This window comes from Desmodus rotundus, chromosome 4 (assembly GCF_022682495.2).
Source record: "Desmodus rotundus isolate HL8 chromosome 4, HLdesRot8A.1, whole genome shotgun sequence".
NCBI classification, from domain to species: domain Eukaryota; kingdom Metazoa; phylum Chordata; class Mammalia; order Chiroptera; family Phyllostomidae; genus Desmodus; species Desmodus rotundus.
The window spans coordinates 144,302,057-144,321,717 of NC_071390.1; the positions used below are offsets into that span (position 1 = coordinate 144,302,057).

At 45.9% G+C, this 19,661-nt stretch overlaps 1 protein-coding gene across 20 annotated transcripts in view; it reads left to right on the forward strand.

Moving 5' to 3' along the window:
- The window catches only part of KIAA1217 (KIAA1217 ortholog), a 300,119-nt gene that overhangs the window by 273,029 nt on the left and 7,429 nt on the right, over positions 1-19,661 (forward strand). For 18 of the 20 annotated variants that reach the window (XR_008426659.1, XM_053922560.2, XM_024576431.4 and 15 more), the window contains 7 exons: positions 3,507-3,637; positions 4,193-4,340; positions 7,712-8,159; positions 10,623-10,806; positions 14,010-14,173; positions 14,900-15,040; positions 18,037-18,156. Coding sequence is in view for 19 of the 20 variants with exons in the window: in XM_053922560.2 (XP_053778535.1) it covers positions 3,507-3,637; positions 4,193-4,340; positions 7,712-8,159; positions 10,623-10,806; positions 14,010-14,173; positions 14,900-15,040; positions 18,037-18,156 (1,336 nt within the window). In the remaining variant the exon portion in view is untranslated. The remainder of the gene's footprint in view (positions 1-3,506; positions 3,638-4,192; positions 4,341-7,711; positions 8,160-10,622; positions 10,807-14,009; positions 14,174-14,899; positions 15,041-18,036; positions 18,157-19,661) is intronic. The other 2 variants (XM_053922555.2, XM_053922557.2) reach the window with 1 other exon arrangement.

The following is a 19,661-nucleotide window of genomic DNA, read 5'->3' on the forward strand; positions in this document are numbered from 1 at the left end:
TATACAGCCTTTTGATAATATTTTATACATTTTCCAATTAAATTATGAAAGTAAATTTCCTCATTTTAAAAACTGTATTTATTGGTTAGCTGAGATGACCCTTGCTTCTCAATAAAAAAGGTATCTTTTATCTCATTATTATCCTGGGACTAGTAGGCCAGCCTAGGAATAAGATATGAGGGGGAGTGGGACAGACATATCATGAGAGGACTGTACCGGTGGCTTTGTGGCACAGCCATACGTGAATGAGTTGTGCACAGGGCACTGAGAAAGTTTAGTCTGGCAAAGCGGAACATAGGAGTAGGCACATGGTGCAAAATAGGTGACGTACAGGTGCCAGGTTAACTATACAAAGGAGAGGTTGCCTCAAGCCCCAGGAACCAGGGAGATTTAACCTGAAATAAGTTATTCTTCATATGCCTCCAGGCCAAACACAATACCACGCGCATAGTAGGGCCTCACAAAGGCTTGTTAAACTGAACTGAAATGGTCTTGAAGACAGGTGGGATTTCATCAGTGGAGGGTAAACAGGTGGTCTCCCAGGTAGAGAACAAGTCGGCACCAGGAAGGCACAGGACACCCTTGGAAAATTGGAGTAGTCCAGTTTCGGGGAGAATGGGTGCATGATAGTAACCATGTCTTGTGTCTGGGTTGTGCTGGTTCTGTTTGCATGGTGCCTGCCCGTCCCTGAGACTGAACACATGCCCAGCGTGACTGTTTGATGTCTGTCTGTTCTGGGTTTACCGAGATTGGAAGGTCACGGTACTGGATTTCTGGGTTTTCATGAAAGTTTCTGGGTCCAGCCCAAGATTCAGAATTTCTCTGGATGGAGCTTAGGAATGTACATTTTACAAAGATACAGGGGAGATTTTGAGGCATCTTCACACTTACGAGGTACTGCCTGGCCTGATGAGGAGGTCTCTGAAGCTTTTTTGATCAAGGCAGTAACAGACTCAGAGCTCTACTTCAGATATTTGGGGCCCTTGGGTCGCCACGTGCAAGACGGATTGAGGGAGAAAGAAATTGGCGTCTGAGAAATCGTATTGGGACCGACTTTAACAGCCCAGACAGAAGTCATTAAGACCTGAGTCAAGCAGTAGAAACAGGACTGAGAAAATAAATCAAATGCAAAAGGGACTGACTGGATGGATCAGAGTGGTGAGAAAGGGCAGCTCACAAAAGACAGCTGGGAATGCCAGCTCTGAACCATTAGGAAACAATGGTACGTCCCCTCCCCCATCTCTCTCCCTTGCCCCTGCCTCTCCTCCCCTTACACATGCCTTACACACGCCTCCCTCCTTACACACACACACACACACACACACAGAGGAAAATACGTTCCCTTGGGGGCCATGTTAGGGTAAGTTGCTGGTGAGCCATTCAGATAGCAGAAAAATAAAATTTGGCTCTAAAACTGTGGAGAGAAATTAGATCAAGATAATTTCTCTTCGGTGGGTTTCTACATGGAAATAATAATTGGGCTTCTCATAACAGTCCAATGAAATATACTTCAACAAATTAAGGCTTCTTCTTAACCAAGGTAGAAGAAGGAAACCACAGCAATCCATTCAACAAATAGAATGGATTCACCTGTAAACCACAGCACCTGTGAACATCTGACATTCCTTTGAGCAGAGTTTACATCTCAAAAATCATGTTGATTAATATCTTTAAAAAATTGCTTGCAGCTTTCATTTTAGCTCCATGGCCTCTTTTTATATATCGGATGAACGAATTCTATCTGAATGCTCTACCTCTGACAGAGGCATATGAAGGGCGGTGCCATAGTCATTGTGAATAATATCAGTGCATTTGCGAATGTTCCATGATCCGCAAAGGGAAACCTGTGGCAGGGTTTCTGTGTGCAAGGTTATGAAATCCAAGAGTCACGTTATATAGCAGGGATTAAAATAGAATTTTAGGCTGACTGACTTTGGGTCAGATGACAGCTTCTTAGAGTATTAATTGCAACCTGGCCGGCTGGAGGATTGTTAATGGAACCATGATAACTTTGGGTCTTAGCTCTTCCATCAAAGCTTAGAAGGATTGGACAGTGTGTTCAGTCTGCACATTCAGATAATTCTGTTTGGTTATGAAATGGAAGAAACTTTCCACACACATTTAGAACTCTTTTGAGAGCAGGCACATGTTCCCTCTGCCTCAGGGATTCAGGAGCTGTCGGAACATTCCGCTGGGTTCACATAACACTGGGTGCCTTTCCACAGTTCGCAGATGTAGACAGTGAGAAGCTGGCTTTCCATTTTGGTCCTGAAGTTGCCTCATTTCATCTGAAGGGATCATAGGCAATTTTGGTCCATTTTGCATAACAGAACAAAAGACATCAGCAAAAACTTCACCCCACTTCTTGGAGGTGGCTGAATTTGTTGTTTGCCCCGTGGTCCTTGTTGAACCCATGCGACACCCTGCCTGAATCCCTCTCGCAGCTGTCACGCCATCCAGAACTTCACTTTCCCATGTGGTAGGAAGGGTCTCAGCAGGCCATCATTTTGCAGATTAGGCCTTCTTTTTCTCCCTCTGCTGCGCCCACTCCTGACTCAGGACCCCAGCATTAGACTTGCTGATCACTTACTGCCATCTAGTGGTTCTTTGTCTCTCAAAGTTCTCTTCCTATTTCTTTCAAAGTTTTTCCATTGGAGTTACAGGCAGACTGAAATGATACAAATGTGTGTTTAGGATGAGGTTGTTAATGTGACCAAGTGACAGGATTGTTTGTTCTTAAGTGAAAGACCTCAATTCTTTAGGAGCTAGCAGTACCCTAAGGTGTGTGTGCGTGTGTGTGTATGAGTGTACCTGTGTGTATGCATGTATGTGTTTGTGTAATCAGTTCTGTGATCATTTCTTCTCTTTGTAGCTGGGGAAGGAAAGTCAATCCTTATTGATGGGACAATCAGTATAAATCAGAGGTTTGATCAGGGGCAAGTTTGCCCCCTCCCCCAGGAACATTTAATAATGCCTGGAGACATTCTTGTTTATCACAAGGTGGGAAAAGAGCCACTGGCACCTAGTAGGGAGAAACCAGGGGTGCTGCTAAACATCTTCAGTGCTCAGGACAGGCCCCCACTACAAAGCATTATCTGGTCCAGTGTCAAGTGTGAGGAGCCTGATCTGCTCTACGACAGCCTTCACACGCTCTCTCTCTCTCCCTCTCTCTCTCTCTCCCTCTCTCTCTCTCCCTCTCTCTCTCTCCCTCTCTCTCTCTCCTCTGTCATGTCACAAAGCACACACATCCCTCCCCACAGAAAATAACAAGTGGGTCCTTTGTCAAGGCCCTGGGCAAACTCACTTGCACTTGCCTGACATCTCAGCACATTATTTTAAGCGAGAGTAGGCTACTCCTCTAAAAGGTGTCCCCACCACCTAGGGGAAGGCGGGGTGGGCTGGCACACAGTGCACAATGGGAGCCCCAGTGAACCCTGTGCTGCTGCACCTGCGCTTTCTGAGGCCCTTGGTGTTGACGCCCATCTGTGGTCTACTCGCTCCCGCAGTGAGCTCGAAGACCTTGTTGAAGACTTGAAGAAGGACTCTGCATCGGCTGCCCGAGTGGTCACTCTAAAAGACGTGGAAGATGGGGCTTTCCTCCTGCGACAAGTGGGAGAAGCTGTAGCTTCCCTGAAAGGTGAGCTTCCTTCTTGGAGGGAGAAGTCTGAAGAGTGTTTCCCACAGTTAGTAAAAAAACTGTCGAATGGTGAGGGTTTCATTCATTCATCCATTTACTCATGCATGCAAGTATTCATCAAACAACTACATGGGTCAGGCACTGCTTTGGACACAGGATCCACCACTGAACAAAACAGGCAAATGTCCCCGTCTTCTTGAGGCTTACATTGTAGTGAGTGCTGTAAGATTTAGGACAAAATGATAACAGTATTCCAATAACAGTGGTTCCTCATTGGGGTCTTACAATGCACCAGATTCATTAAAGACAACCCTAAGGGACAGTTGGCCTTATCCCAAATGTACAGGCAAGAAGTGTGCCCTAGAGGAGCCCTGCCTTTGCCCATGGTCATTTTGAACCCATCTCTGCTTGGCATGCTTCTGCCACCTGAAGATGTGTGAAGGGCGCTGTGGCTGATGAACCCCATGCTCTGTACCCTATCCAGGGTTGGGTGCGGGACGGGAGCTTGCTGTTCTGACTTTTCCCCTACAACTCAGCCCCTGCTCTTGGCCACAGGAGAATTTCCTACCTTACAAAACAAGATGAGAGCCATTCTGCGCATAGAGGTGGAGGCCGTGCGGTTTCTGAAGGAAGAGCCGCACCGGCTGGACAGTCTCCTGCAGAGAGTGCGGAGCATGACTGACATCCTGACCATGCTGCGGAGGTGACTGGGCTTCCTGAGGGGCGTGCAGAGCTGGGGGGGGGGGGTGTGCTGGGAAAGTCGGGGGGGGGCACATTTTGGACTCCCAGGCTTCCTCCATCTCCTGGGACCTGTCTCCATTTCTTTGATGTATCACATCTAATTTCCAGTGTCCTGAGGAGAAGCCACAGCTCCTTCCCACCTGGAATTTCTGTGTTGTACACAGGGCTTGAGGTCGTGATTCCTCAGCACAGGCTTGCTGCATTTGGCACATGCTAGGGCTTAAAATTTACTAATAAATACAGTAAATATTTTTTAAAAATCATCTGAAGGTTGTTCCTCTCAGTAACATTTTGAAGTTGAAGAATGGATCAAAATTTATTATTTGACTTCCATGCAAAGAAAATGAGAAGAAATAAATAGAGCCTTTCTTGAGTTACCTACTGAAAGAGTATCTGAGTGATTGTTGATCCCACCTAGAAAAGAGAAACAAATCCCATCACCCTTACCTGCCCATAAAAGAGGGTCACAGTAGAAGAAAGATGGAAATAAAACAAATTCCTGAATCATCCATGACTTTCACTGAAAGACAATTCTTGAACTCTACCCACATAGGAAGTGATGACATATGTTCATGCAGGGTTTGTGCAGCCGGAGGCACTTTATAAAGTCCGCCTCATATGCCATTATTTACTGTGTCTTTGGGTGACAAATAGAACTCTTTCTTCTCGGCACAATCATAGCAATGGCTTCTGCCTGTGATCACTTTCTGTGGATGAGACACTGAGCTCAGCCCTCTTTGAGTGTCATCTCGCTCAGTCCTAACGTAAAGCCCCAGGCAGGCATTGTCATCCCGTTCGTTGTACAGGGAGAGTCTGAGCTTTGAGGAAGTTCACTTCAGGCCAGAGGTGGGGCTGGGGTATGAACTGGTAGTTTGACTCCGGAGATCAAAGTTAGTTCTGATCTCACAGCCAGGCGGTCAGTAATATTTAGACTTTCTACTTGTTCCAACCCTGGTATTGGGTGTTGAGAATATTATAATAAAGACAAATAGGAGCCCTGCCCTTATAAAACTTCCTCTCTCACACGGGAAATAGACACAACTACCAAAATAAACCATTTTCCAACAGTGGCAGTCCTTGAGTTTTCAGGTCTTTACTACAACTAGGAAGTTGCAGAGACGTTACCCTTCAGCTCCTAGACTGGATTTGAGAGCAGGTCACAAACAGAAGTAACATATAAGACACCTTCGTGGGAGAATTTTAACAACTCAGTGTAATCACTTGATCAAATTTATAAAAGAAATATATTAAATGTGCAGTTGACTTTCAGATGAATTATTAGCCATAGGAGCAAATGAGATTTTTTTTGGTAACAATGACCTCAGAAAAGAGCCTCTTTTGAGATGGAAACATGTCATCACCTGCACCAGTTCCAGGAGGCCACAGGGATTCCAAATGCCAGCAGTGGCCTCCTCCTGCAGAGACCACCCCTGACTGGGTACAGGAAGAAATTGGGCCTGAATTACATCTTCGCAGAGCTCCTCTCATTTTAAGTTGCCAGGAGGAACCTTTTCTTCCAGTAGGATAAAAATCTGTTGAATGAATTCTTCATTAAGCTCTTACCTAAATGTGGTAACCCATCCGCAAAGCCTAGAACAAACCACCCTTGTTCGGGGGAAATAGATAGCAGGCTGGCACATAACACTGCCCCATTCTCCCTTCTCTTCTCTGAAACACAATTAAAAGAAAGTTTTAGAGCCAGCACAGCGATGAAGCTCAGTGTTTGCCTTATCTCCAGGGAATGCAAGTTCTAAAAATAGATGTGATTTGTGTTTTGAATGTTGTAGGACTTTTTGTCCCGTAATGCTCAGTGGTCAGAATGACAAGCCCAGGTAAGTAACTTTTAAAATAAAAATAAAAGAAATGTTAGCTGCCATCAGGCTGCCCATCACAAGCCTTTATACTTTTAACTTTATATTGGTATCTGTTGTGTGTAATGTGCTGTATTGGGCACTGTGGAGAGACTGTGAAGGAGACAGGAATATGCATGGTGCCCCAAGGACAGGCGAAGACGATAAAGCAGGTGACAGTCACAGTTCAGAGCAACTTAGCAGATCGGGAAGATGCTGAAATGTTTTGACATATGTTGAATTTGAGGTGCTAGAATGATACCCACACAGAGCTGCCCACTAGGCACTTAGAAATGTGCAAGAGATGGAGACAGAGGGTCGTCCCTGCCTACCTGGAAGTGAGGGACAGGCAGGAGGAGGGAAGGAAGGAAGGGAGGAGAGATTTAGAATCAAAAGTTGCCTTCGTGAAGATGATTATTAAAAATAGAAGAGATGCCCATGGTAGAATGAGAAGGGAAGGAGGGAACAGATCCTTGGGCATCCTTGGGGATAGAAGGGACAGGGTAGGAAAAGTAAACAGCGAAAGAAATAGAGAAGTGAGTAGCAGAAGAGAGTCATAAGATACAGTGTCTTTTTTCAAATCAAAAAGAGAGCATTTGAGTGAAAGGGGAATGAGGGACTGACTAAAAATTACAGGTCAGGTACCATGTTTCACACTGTCTTACATGTATGACTTTACATTGATCCTAACCACCACTGCTGAGGAAGGCATCACCAACATTGCTGCCATCATCATTGTTATTATAATCACACTACAGAACAGTGTACCGTTCCTGCCATTATATCAGAACATGGCAGACCTGATATTCAGATACAGTCTGTCTCAGCCCAGAGGCCATGGCTTTCTCACTGCACCAGGGGTCGAGGTGGGCAAATAGCAACAAATGACCACAAAGAGCAAAGGAGGATGAGGACTAACCCAGGTGTCACTGTTGCCATTGCAGAAGCTTGGCCAAGGCCAGGTGGAGAAGCTGGATTGCACCAGGCTGAGCTATAGGAAGAGCGAACAGAAGGAATTAGAACATCAACTGCCCTCTCAAGATGTTTGGCAGTGAAAGGAAGAGAGTGTGGGGTGTTAGGAAGCTTTGGGAGCTACAGCTGAACATCTGTGAGAGCTCTCCTGGCTGCGGTTGGGTGGGGGAGATGTTAGAATCACGTGCTCACTTCATGCTACCATCTCCCCCCAGACAGTGATGGAATTGTGTCAGGGCATGCCAGAGCTAGTGGACAGAGCAAGACAGGCCATCTCCTGGGAAAATGACTGAAAAAGCAGCTGCCAGAGATAAGTAGGGGGTAAATCACCGTCGTTGGAAAGTTTCTATGGGAACCCTCAACCCTGAGCTGCTACTATGAGTTTTAGAATGTTGTAATTTTGCAGCAAAATCTTGCCTGGCTTTGGGATGGCACTGCATTCAATACCATACTTTCATACGAAGTGGAAGTTACCCATTTCAGTACTTAATTCTGCTGTGCTTTCTTCTAGACACGTCACCGATGGGCTCTTGAAAGGCACAGATGCAGCCCAGGCCGCACAGTATGTCGCTATGGAAAAGGCCACCGCCGCGGAGGTCCTGAAGAACCAGGAGGAGGCACCACAGGCCTCAGGCCAGCCCCCCCAGGGCACAGCAGTCCCTCGAGATGTGAAGGCAGATGTGGTGCCCTTGACGGTCCATCGCGCACAGAGCTCTCCTGTGCTCATCCAGCCCTCCCAGCTCTCCTCTGCCCTGCTGACCCCTGCCCAGCACTCGCCTGGGGGGGCTGGTCCTCGGCCGACCAGCCCTCCAGCCATCACACAGGAAGTGACCTCCGCTCTGCAGTCAGCACAGGCAGCTCAGTGCCCACAGGCGCCCATGAACGGTTCCACCATGCAGAGCTTGTTCATTGAGGAAATCCACAGTGTCAGTGCCAAGAACAGGGCAGTGTCCATTGAGGTAGAGTCCTTTTTCCATCTTTTGTAACCCCATGAAGGAGGGTAACTCATGGTCCCTTCCCTCAAAGACTTTATAGTTTGGCTATAGAGATAAGATGTATATGTATCAGTTATATATTTATTTTGAAAATGTGCATATATATCTAATAACATATAAATGAAAGATAGATTTTTTAAAACTGTAAGTGGGTTTCAATGGCCAGGTTAAGGGAAGGGTCATCAGATTGCAGAGAAGCATAGGATTCTTAACCTGGAGGAAGGTGAGGCAGCGGCGTGATGGTAAGTGTTTAACAACCAGCTCTCTGGTGGGGCAAAGTCCTGATTGTAGCATTTGCCAATTTCTGTGATATGAAGACTCCCACCATCACTGATTTCGAGTCACAACATGACATCATAGAACTTTCAGTTGGGAAGACATGCGAATCAGCTCTCCTGAGCCTGTGGGAGCCGGCTCAAGCATGCCCCCGGTGAATGCAGGCCTGAGGAGGGTTGGCCGCTGATCTTCAAAAATAAGTAGAATCTGGGTAAGCAGAGAAGGCTGGGGAGGGCATTCTAGGATAGAGGAATGCTGGAGCAAAGGCTGGAACTGTGAGTAAACCTGTTTAACATGAACGAGAAAGAGCAGATAAGGCTGGCAAAACAGGCCCGAACCTGATTTGGGAGAGCTTGAAAAGCAGCCTGAGGTGTCTAAAGTTGGTTGTGTAGGTATCAAAGGAATGCTGCAGCCTGAACCAGTGATAAAAAAGGGTATCTTCAGAAAATTAATCTGGACACTATATACAGAACTGATTGAGGCGCTGGGTCTGGAATTAAGGGAGATGGGTGGGAAGTTATTATAGTAGTCTCAGAAGAAAAGGCAGAAGCAGTCAAAATGAATAGAGAAAGCTAGGCCTTCAGATCACAAAATATAGAGGAAAAATGCTATGTTTTTTAAATATTCTTTTAATCAAGAGCTGGCATTGGTGCTCAAATAACACACTTTGATTCCCTGGTGCTCTCCTTCCTCTCACCCCATTTGTTTTCGCCGCTCATTATCATATCCTCAGCAACCTGGCCCTAAGCATTCCTGCCTCTCCTGGTGCAAGGGATAATCTGGGTTTCAAGAGGAGATGACCTCTTGTAACTGCTAAGGCCATGGTCATAGCAACTGCACCTCTGAACACTAGGTAGCTGCTCTCTGCTCCAAAGTCAGGGGCTGTGCCCCTGATCCAAGTCAGTGCCTACAAAGTGCATTGGCTGACGATGACCCATAGGGCATGCCTATTGGGCCCGGTAGAGAACCAAAAACACATTTCCTTCTGAGAGTGAATGGATTTGCCACTTCAGACATGCCCATATTTAAAGTATGTCAGAGGGACAACTGTCATGGAACAAATATCTATTGGGACCCACTGGGCACAATTATCACTGTTATGGGTGTATTTTAAGCTATGAGTTAGCTCTGACAACGACCAACCCACAGTAAGAGGCCTGGGCCTTTCTACCAGCTATACCACTGACAGAGGGGGTGAGCGCATTCACCCAGCAGACATCACAGAGCCCCGGTGCGCATCAGGCCCTCATTGGCCCTGGGGTGGGCGGTGTGCAGAGGAGATGAAGTCCGTGCCCTCGAGAAACTTACCTGCATGTAGGGAGAGACAGAACAAGTATGTGCCAGGCGGTGATAAATGCTAGGAAGGCAAACACAAAGGATGGTGATAGTGGGGGCCGTGATTTATAGTGAATCTTGGGCAAATCCTCCACCTCACTGGGCCCGGTGCTCTCATGCATTGATTCAGGCAGTGACAACCTGGGACACTTCTAATTTCAGTGTTACGGGGCTCCACTAATCCTGGTGCTAATTTCCGCTCTACCCTCCTGGAATGGTCCATGTGCCATCTCAGAATCACAGTCAAATGCCCCTTAAGAGAATGTCCAAATATTTAAGAATATACCTTCTATACTCCCTATTGTAGAACTTGGTGGAGCTCCCAGGTCATCTAAACACCCCTCCCCATTTTCTAAGTATGAAAGTGTGGCGGTGGCCCTGTAGCAGTCAGGCCACAAGTGCACGCAGGGGAAGGGCTCTTCGCTCCTAGTGAGTGTTTTGGTGTTTGTTTGCTTGAACATCCCTAAAATGAAAACTCAAAAACTTGGTTATAGATAATTATCTTTTTATTTACTGTTGGTAGAAATATGCAGTAAGTGCTCAGTCGTCATTTCATGAGTGAACTTGAGTTTCTGAGCTTGCTTCTCTGAGTATCACTTGAGCTTACATGCAGCCCATTTAGCTGTAGAATTTGGAGCAGACAGCACAGGGGCGGGTTTGTCTGATGTGTAGTCTCCCTTGGCACGGAAGCCAGAGCATTATTTTCCCTGCGCTTGAATTGTTACGCCTCCTCCCACCCAACAGGAAATCTCTAAACAATGAATTAGCTTTTTACTCTAGTGTTAAAATTTTTCTTCACCTGCTGTTTTTCTTCAGAAAGCAGAGAGGAAGTGGGAAGAGAAAAGACAAAATCTGGACCACTATAATGGGAAAGAGTTTGAGAAGCTCCTAGAAGAAGCTCAGGCCAATATCATGAAGTCAATTCCAAACCTGGAGATGGCACCAGCCTCAGGGCCACAACCCAAGGGCGATGCTCCCGTAGACAAGCTGGATCTTGCAGGTAAGATTCTGACAGAGCTGTGTGCCTGGCTGCCCTCAGGTCAGTGTGGGGCCCCCAACCTAAGCACGAGCTGGCCAAACTCTCACTTCTTAAGAATCTTATAAAATGGGAAAATGGGAGAGCAAATCCCTCAGGAGTCCCTAGAGCCTCACTGCTGTAACTGTAGCAGGGAGACTGCGCTACGTTCGGATACTAGAACAATGCCCAATAAGGAAAAAGTTAGGTTTCCCAGCTTCCGCACTTCCTGTGAATTTATGGCACTTCACGGCGCCAGCTGGGAGAATACAAGGCCTGCATTTAAAGGAAGAGCTTTTCATATGCTGCAGAAGGAAAATGCCAGCTTTTATGAGCTCCCAGGGGGATAGTAGATCATAAGATAAAATGGCATTTTTAAAAAATCAAAATTATTAATTGTGTATTTAACCAAATAAGCTATGGAAGTTAAGCATCAATATGTCAATAGTAATATAAAATAACTGTTTAAAAAGCATAGCCTACTAAATCTCCAATTACAAACCGTGTGCCTTATTCTAACATTAAAATTTTGCCTGGCCAATGTGGCTCAGTTGGTGTGACACTGGCCTGCAAATTGAAAGGTTGCCAGTTCGATTCCCAGTGAGGGCACATACCTGAGTTGCAGGTTCAGTCCCCACCTGAGGCGTGTACAGAAGGCAGCCAGTCAATGTTTCTTTTTCACATCAATGTGTCTCTCCCTCCCTCCCTCATGTCTCCTCTCTTAAAAAAAAAAATTATCATTTTTCGCCTGTGGCCCAGTGTATCTCAGAGTCATGTGCAATGAGGCCTTGTCCAGCAACCAAAATTAATTTGAAAAGGAATTGCCATCTTGAGTTGCATGTCCAGGGACATGAAAGTGGATACAGTTTGCAACCACAGTAAAACCACTGTAACATTCTCCAGGTTTTCATTCCACAAAGCTTCTCTCGAACTACACTCACTAAAACTCTGCCCCTCAGTCTGTGCTGGGAAGTGTTTTTCACCTGCCGCACTAACTGCCAGCTTTGTGAGGCCTGTCTAGGCCCCTGGAGGGTCAGGCACCAAGGCCCGGGAGCAGGAAGCCCTGGGAGGGGCAGCTCCACTCTCACGATGACGGCTTTTCTCCCCCGGTTCCCTTGGAGAATTTCTGATGGAGAAAATGACCTGCCCCAATGCACGTCTGTCTTCTCTAGTTCAGCTCTCCTACTATTTATTTTGTCATAGAGTCTCCTTGGATGTTTTAGAATTACAAATAAATTATAAATTTATAATGATAAATAAAGTATAATTGTCCTTTCTCCTGATTGTACAACAAAAATAATGACTACATTTTGTTAACCTCATTTGGAACTTTTATTCTTTCAGATTTAAGAAATTTGCATAAATTATATTTTAAATTACTTTCCAAAGTATTTTTACTTACTTAAGATATTCTTACTATTGTGCTTTTGTTTTTTTACCACATGGCCTGGTTTCTTACCAGAAAGAGTCCGCTAAAGGCTAGGCCGCCCGAATGGGTTAGACTATCACCATTATCTGTGAGCTTTGTTTCTACTATTTTTATTTATTTGTCATGGTGTTATGGTTTTTATTTTTGTATTCTAATGAGGTCAAACTCTAAGCTTGGGGTTTTAAAAGATCACGTGTGTTTCCTTTTGTGTGTATTGCCTGACTACTTAAGCAATGGGGGAGGATGGATAGCTCCCCCCAAATCAATGGAAAATGTGGGGGTTTGGCCTCAGTCAATGTTAAAGCGAAAGTTATTCGCAAAGACATAGTTAAAGAACATCAAGGAAGACTTTATTCAAGACTGTTGCAAAGGAGGAGAGAGACTGAACTCAGCTCTGAATGCAGCCTGTTAAGGGTAGTGGGATTCCTGCGAAAGGCCAGCCAAGGACTTAGATATCAAGGGTGGGGAGTGAAGAACTGGTCAAATATCAAGAATGGGGATTCTTGCTAAACTAGATTCTTTGCTAAAACTCAGTTCAACAGATTAAGGTCAAGGCCTAGCCGAGAAGAGGGCTCAGAGGGGCTCAAATGCATTGGTCAAACATGGAGTCTGTTATCATACCCGAGAGGAGAGAACTAGGCTGGTCAGCCTGTGCCAGTCCCTAGAGGGACCCAGAATGGAGGCGACCACCCTGAGCCCAGACTGCCGGCACAGACACCAGCCCCGTGGCCCGATGCTGCTGGAGCCCTGTAACCCAGCACCTCACGCATGGGACAGGACCTGCCCACTGCAAATAATCACTAGCATGTCACTCTGATGACGTACCCAAGTTACCACAACTTTAAATGGGAACTCCGCAAGCACCTACTCTAAGGAGCTCTGTCTCAGAAAAGACAAGCACTGTAGTCCCTTGGGAGAGCTGGGGAAAGCCAGGCTTTCGGGGGCTGTTGGCTGGAGCATTTGTAAAGGGCTGAAGTGAGGGAGGTTGATCGAGGACAGGAATGAGGCTTTTTGAGTGTTCATCAAGAATTGCCATTTTCTCAGCAGTTTTCTGAGGAAATCTGAGCAGATATCTGAATCTCCTACTCTATGATGTCGATATGAATTTATAATTCTCTTTACTGTGTTTGCTGTCTCTTTTCCTTAGCAGCAAGCCTTTTCCGAGCCCATAACCATGACCCCAAACATCTACTTTCCCCCTGATTTGTTCTCTGTTCCCATTGGCTTCCTGGTTTCCCTCTGTCCCTTCCTTGGCCCTATTCCACACACCCCTGTCTGAACCCTTCCTCCAGAGGCAGCCTCCTAAACTAGGAGGATGAACGCTTTGAAGGCCATGCAGTGGGCTCTGGATTTGCCTTTATGTCTGATCTTTCATGTCTCCAAGTAACATTCAGCTTTTTTGTTTCAGAATGACAGCTAATACTTTCATAGCATTTATAATAAGCCAGTAGGCACTGTTCTGAGTGCTTTGTGTATATCAAATCACGTAATCCTCACAGCACGCCAGTGGAGAGGATATCATTATAATAGTCATTTAACAGATAACAAAATCAAGGCAGAGAAAGGTTAAGTAACTTGTATAAGGTCTTTCTGGGATTTCAAGCCAGTTGGGCTTCAGGGTTTATACCATTAACTTTTGTAATATGGAGGGAACAGAGAAATTTTTAAATCAGAATGTATCAAGTTTATAGAAATACAGAGTACTTTCTGGGCATCATCTTGAAAAGAGATTGTTATGCAAAGGCACACTTTTTTCCAGAAGACTCTCCAAATTCAGAACAGGACTTGGACAAGCTGGGGGGTAAGTCCCCACCGCCTCCTCCCCCACCCCCAAGACGGAGCTACCTGCCAGGATCAGGGCTCACCACCACCAGGTCCGGCGACGTGGTCTACACCAGCAGGAAGGAGAATGCCACCACTAAGGTCAGCTGGGTTAAGCCCTGGTAAACTGGTCTCTGAGTTTGGATAATCCCCTTAGACAAGGTCATCTCTATTCTCATTTAGAACATAAACAGGAGTGAGGTAGAGAAGAGAAGCAGAGAATCAAATAAACTAGACCACCAGGAAGTACCACAGATGGAAAAGCATCAACCAGTGTTATGGGCTAGATAGACTCAGCACCACAAGTTTTATCCTTGACTTTTAGCTGCAACTATGTGAAATACAAATCACAAGCTACTTCCCCAGTAGGTCATCCTAAGATTGAAAATAAGGTTAGAGAGTGAAGCAAAAAAAAGACCACCTTACAAAGATAACTGAGATTAGCTAACACAGTTGTGGAGACCATACAGAAAGATGTTGAATGAACTTTAGCTTGTACTTAACTTGGCCAGTTTTGTCTTTTACGTTCAACATAAAATTCAAGTTTCAAGGAGAGAGAGTATGGGAGGTCCCTTCATAAAGGCACAGAATATTGAGGAATTACGGTTGTATTAAAATTCTTCAATCTATTCACCAAAATGGTAGCTTGCATAAACAAAAACCGAAACTCAGTGCAAGTGGGCAAAATAGCCCTGCAGCTCAAGCTGAAGCGCTAGGAAGCCAGTTTACTAGGCAGTGAGGGAACGAGAGATCTTCTTGTGCTCTCTCCCTCTATTTGTCGTTACCTGGGGGTGTTGAGCCAATATCTGTGGTTTGAATCTTCCGTAGGCTAGCAGTGAAGATGCCGGACCAAGCTCTCAGGCTAGAGCCACAAAATGCCCAGCAGAGGAGCCGGCCTCAGCCTGGACCTGCTCCTCAAAGGACGAGGAGGAAGAAGAAGAAGGAGACAAAATCATGGCAGAACTCCAGGTATGTGGGTGAAGTGACTGGCCGCGGCTCCTTGCCCTTCCCATCGGAGATGCTGCTATGTCTCTCACAGATTCCTCAGCTAGAGAAGGCTGGCGAAGAGCCCCGAGCCCTGTAATGTCTTCTGGCCTTGACCTCCACTGGGCTCTCAGGGAACCTTTAGGATGTGTCTAAGGAATGACCGTTTCACAAGAACAACTCAGGAAGTTTACACAAAAAAGTCAATTGCAGGCTTTCCTAGCTCTGGCTTGTAGGATTTACTTTTCTTTCTTTCAGTCTTAATAGTCTCTGTTTCGTTTCAAAAACAATTAAAAGGAAATCAGAAACACCAGCCATCACCTTTTCTGGATAAGGACTGACGAAATCCCCCTCCCCTGTCCGTACTCAGAATGACTGACGCTGAGTCGTGTGGCCTCCTTCCCTCCATGCCAGGTTCCCAGTCGACATCAACTTCATCTTTTCAAATATTCTGAAAAGCTAAAATGTTTAATTTCCCATTTTCCTTGCCTACTTAAGAAATTATTATTTATTTTTAGATTTTTTAACTAATAGCACAGTCTACTCATAGGATTAAGGATGGGGACCCAAACTTGTGAATCTGCCCTAGAAATATGTTCTGAGACCTGGACTCATCAAGGACATACACGCAATTCCTAGACCTAAGTCTGTTTCTACAGAGTTGCATTTCGGCCCATGCTTATCACAGGATTATTGCTCTTCAGGTGGTAGACCCCAACTCTCCTAGGGCTCCAAAACATGTTACCGTTTCACCAGTGAACCCGCGGTTTTGTGCAGGCCTGAGGGTCTGCATCCTTCATCTGGAACTGGGAGAACTTTCAAACTGTGTCATTTCCACTGCTGCTGTCCTGCTGTGCTTTCCATGGTAACCCCTGCCGAAGAGGAGCTGCTTGGATTTTCTAGGGAACACAGATCAGCTGGTCACTGGTCACATGCACAAGCCTTCTGAGCCTCACTAAACCTCACAGACTGGACCGGGACCTCCCCTCCACCAGGCAGACTATTTATAGGGTTCTAGTGTGGCTGGAGAATTGCACTCATAGGAATCATAGATTTATAAAGTCAGCAACTCATGGGGCAGTTGAGAGCATGGAAGCGTCTGCCACTCGTTTATCCAGGGAGGCCCCTCTGGCTATTGACACTGGCATGTCAGGGCTACTTGTTGCTGGGGATTGGCATGTCCTAAGATGTGTATACAGATTCTGGGGCCATTCATTGTAGCATCTGGCCCCAAATTAGGGTGTGAATTGATCATGGCCCAGTTTAGTTCAAATGGCTGACAGAGCACTGGATCATTTTAAATCTGTGCAAGGTGAACACTTACTAGTAAGCAAAGAAGTAGAAACTTTTAGGCATGTGAATAATCCTGCACTAGCCTCCTAAGAAAAGTAACTTATTTGTCCCAGCCACTTAGAGCTCTTCTCTTGAGAACAGTTCCCTCCACTGAAGTCTGAGCCTCTTTGATGCTTTAACCGGGAACTTTACAAAAGCAATGATTTGGCTTCTTGCTTTATTATTGGTGGTTAGGTAATAGTGGTGAATGAAGTACTCTAATCCTAACTTAACCAAACCCCCTTAGCCATCCTGCTGGAGTGGGGACCAAACCTGCTGCATCAGAAAGTTGGCCAATGGCTCTAGGTCGACAGCCCTCCCCCTGCAACCCCCAGGCAGGACAAGGAGCAGCTGAAGCCCCCTGAGTATGATCGCAGAACAACATTCCTGCTCCGTGCCAACAGGCATTATTAGAAAGCACAGGCTCTGAAGTCCAGGGTCCAACAGTGGTAAGTGGTCTTAGTGAGTGGAGCCCTGGGCGTCTCCGGGGCCAGTGAGGAGGCCAGTGCCGTGGGAACAGGGACTCAGTCAGCAGAGCATGGAAAGGCAGCTGGGGAGAGTCCCGGGCACCAGCTCCATTCTTATTTTAGGACCAGTGCTGAAATGTTCACTTGGAGAAGGCAAGGGTTCTTCTTTCTGCCTGTGGTTATTTCCAAATGGCAATATTTGACATTAAGGAAATATGAAAGAATTATTTGAGATGATTCATTTGAATAGGTGGTTTTTAATCCTGGTTGCATATTAGAATTACATAGAGAGTTTTTTTAAAGTCCTACAGCCCTAAGATTCTGATGTAATTATTCTTTGGGTGAGCCCTGGATAAGAGTATTTTTTTTTTAACCAGGAGATATGTTAAAAACCTCTGATCTCAAGAAACTTGGGTTCTTGGGTTTTGGTCTCTCCTGCCCTCCCATCACACTGTCACTCCCTCCGCCCTGTAGAGACGTCCTGTGCTTTCTCTCTGCCTGAGACCGGCCTTCCTGACTCAGTGTTCACACGAGTTGGTGCGGGCTCCTGTAACTAGGACAGCTCTCAGAGACAACTCTGGGGCTCCCGCAGCTCCGAGGCCACTTGGATGCTGAAGAGTGTCACTTCATTCTGAATGAGCCTCCGAACACCTCAGAGCACGGACTACCTGTTACCATTTCAGACAATGAACTGATAAGGATAACTATTATTTTAAGGTTTAAAGGTTTGTAATATTTTGTGCCCTTTTTGTTTATAGTCTCAATTTTAAAAAATGAGTCTGCTTAAAAACAAAGAAGAAAAAGAAAACTCCTTGTTTTAATTCATCTATGTATTCAATGTTTTTAAAAGGTCAAAACAAGAAGCCCTACTAAGTGCAAACTAAGTTCACCCTGGACAGGAAGAGAGGGCACTCTTTTCAGGGGCTGTGCCCTCTTGTCTTGGTGTGGCCCAGAAATCAGGCCGCCTCTGCCCCAGGCTCCGCCCCCTTCCCCCCACCAGCTCTGCAGGCCTGAGGCCGAGAGAGGAGCAGGTTGTCAAGGCACTGCCGCCCTGGCCCTGGTGTGACCTGCATGCAGGGATGAGCTGGGGTCTCCACACCTCTGCACTGACTCCCTGCCTGTGCCCTCCTTCCTCCTCCCTACACTTAGAATCCTATTAACCTCAGTATTTTAATTCCTTAGGCATTCCAGAAGTGTTCCTTTATGGATGTAAATTCAAACAGTCACGCTGAGCCGTCCAGGGCTGACAGTCACGTTAAAGACAGTAGGCCGGTGGCCACAGTCTCGCCCAAGGAGAAGAAGGTAACGTGGCAATCACACGTTTGCCACGCGGTCGGACAGCCCTTCTTTCCTTGCTCTGACGCTAACACCACTCCTGCGCTTGTTCTTCTGTGCCCTCTCTTTTTTTCTCTCCCCTTAAACAAACAAACCAACAAGAAACTAACGGGTTTAGTTCAGCTTTGAGCTTAGTTCAGAGATAACTGGCTGAGGTTTTCTGAGCAGACGTGTTGTTCCTTGTGCACAAGATACAATAGTATGTGCATAATTGAGCCATTATCTCCCCAAACCAAAGAATATACACCTTCAAGATTTGCTAGAATGACAAAAGAAAGGAAGAAAGAAAGCAAGAAGAAAGAAAGAAAGAAAGACCACCAAGTACAGTATGTGGCACTTTTTCTATGTCTCCTGGACCAAAAACGTCTACTTTAAAAATAAGCGAAAGCCTTAGATTCCAGGAAGAAAATGAAGGTCAGAGCCCCACACCTTCCACCCCCCGCCGCTGGATCCTCGTGGAAACATGCACATATGTATTTGCACACGTTTAAAAATGCCAAACAGAATTTCCCTAAGTATGACAAATCTCAAAGTGTACCTTCCAAGAGAACATATGCAGTATAGTTTTAAGTGCTAATACACTTTGTGGCATTCAAGTGGCCTCAAAACAGATGTTCAGGCTCCAGAACAAAGTTCATTGTCATTACCTGAGTATTTTAGGCAAAGGACATGAGCCTGAATGTTTAAACTGCAACATTAAGTTAGACCTAGAGCTTTTATGATTTGGGGGTATAGAGCCATTCGACGTGAATGAAGCCTCTCTCTAAACTTCAGGAGCGAAAGCTTGTCATGACCAACTCAAGCCCTGACCTTTTTCACCAGAACTTATATTTCGGAATTCAGAGGTTCCAGCTTCCCTTAAATAAAGGCAAACATATCTGCTAGCCCAATTGCTACTCCAAACAGGTACCTCAGTCCATGTATCAGCGAGCTCAGTGAGGGAGCCAAATACAACCTGCAGTCATCCTAACACAGCCCTTCTAAAGATGTAGTCCGGGGCTCCCAGCTCCCAGCGGCAGGCTGTGCAGACGAGGCCGGCCTGTGCCTCCCTGGCTCCCAGCCGCCACAGAGCCCTGTGTGAAAGGGGTCTGCCACATGACTGACACATGAAGCCGTTAACCAGGCGACGTGAGATCCCTCAGTGCACCATGGGAGATTATGAGATTATTGTTGATAAATCTTTCTCATGGAGAAAACCTCCTACTAATTGAATCCATGACATCACATTGGAAATATATTGCCTTTTCAGTCTCCAGAATTTCCTTTTGTGCCCTCATTAAAAGCAGATCACAGAAGGCCCCAGCAGGTTTGAATAACATGGCATATTCGGGCCAACGTGGCTATTACCTAAAACAGTGGGACCTGGGAGCTTCTCAAAGATCCCTCTGGAGACAATCGCTGTAGAATTTTGCTAATTGGCTAGAAGGTTGCATGAGATTTTTGCCCAGTGATTAGAAATCCTTATCCCATCA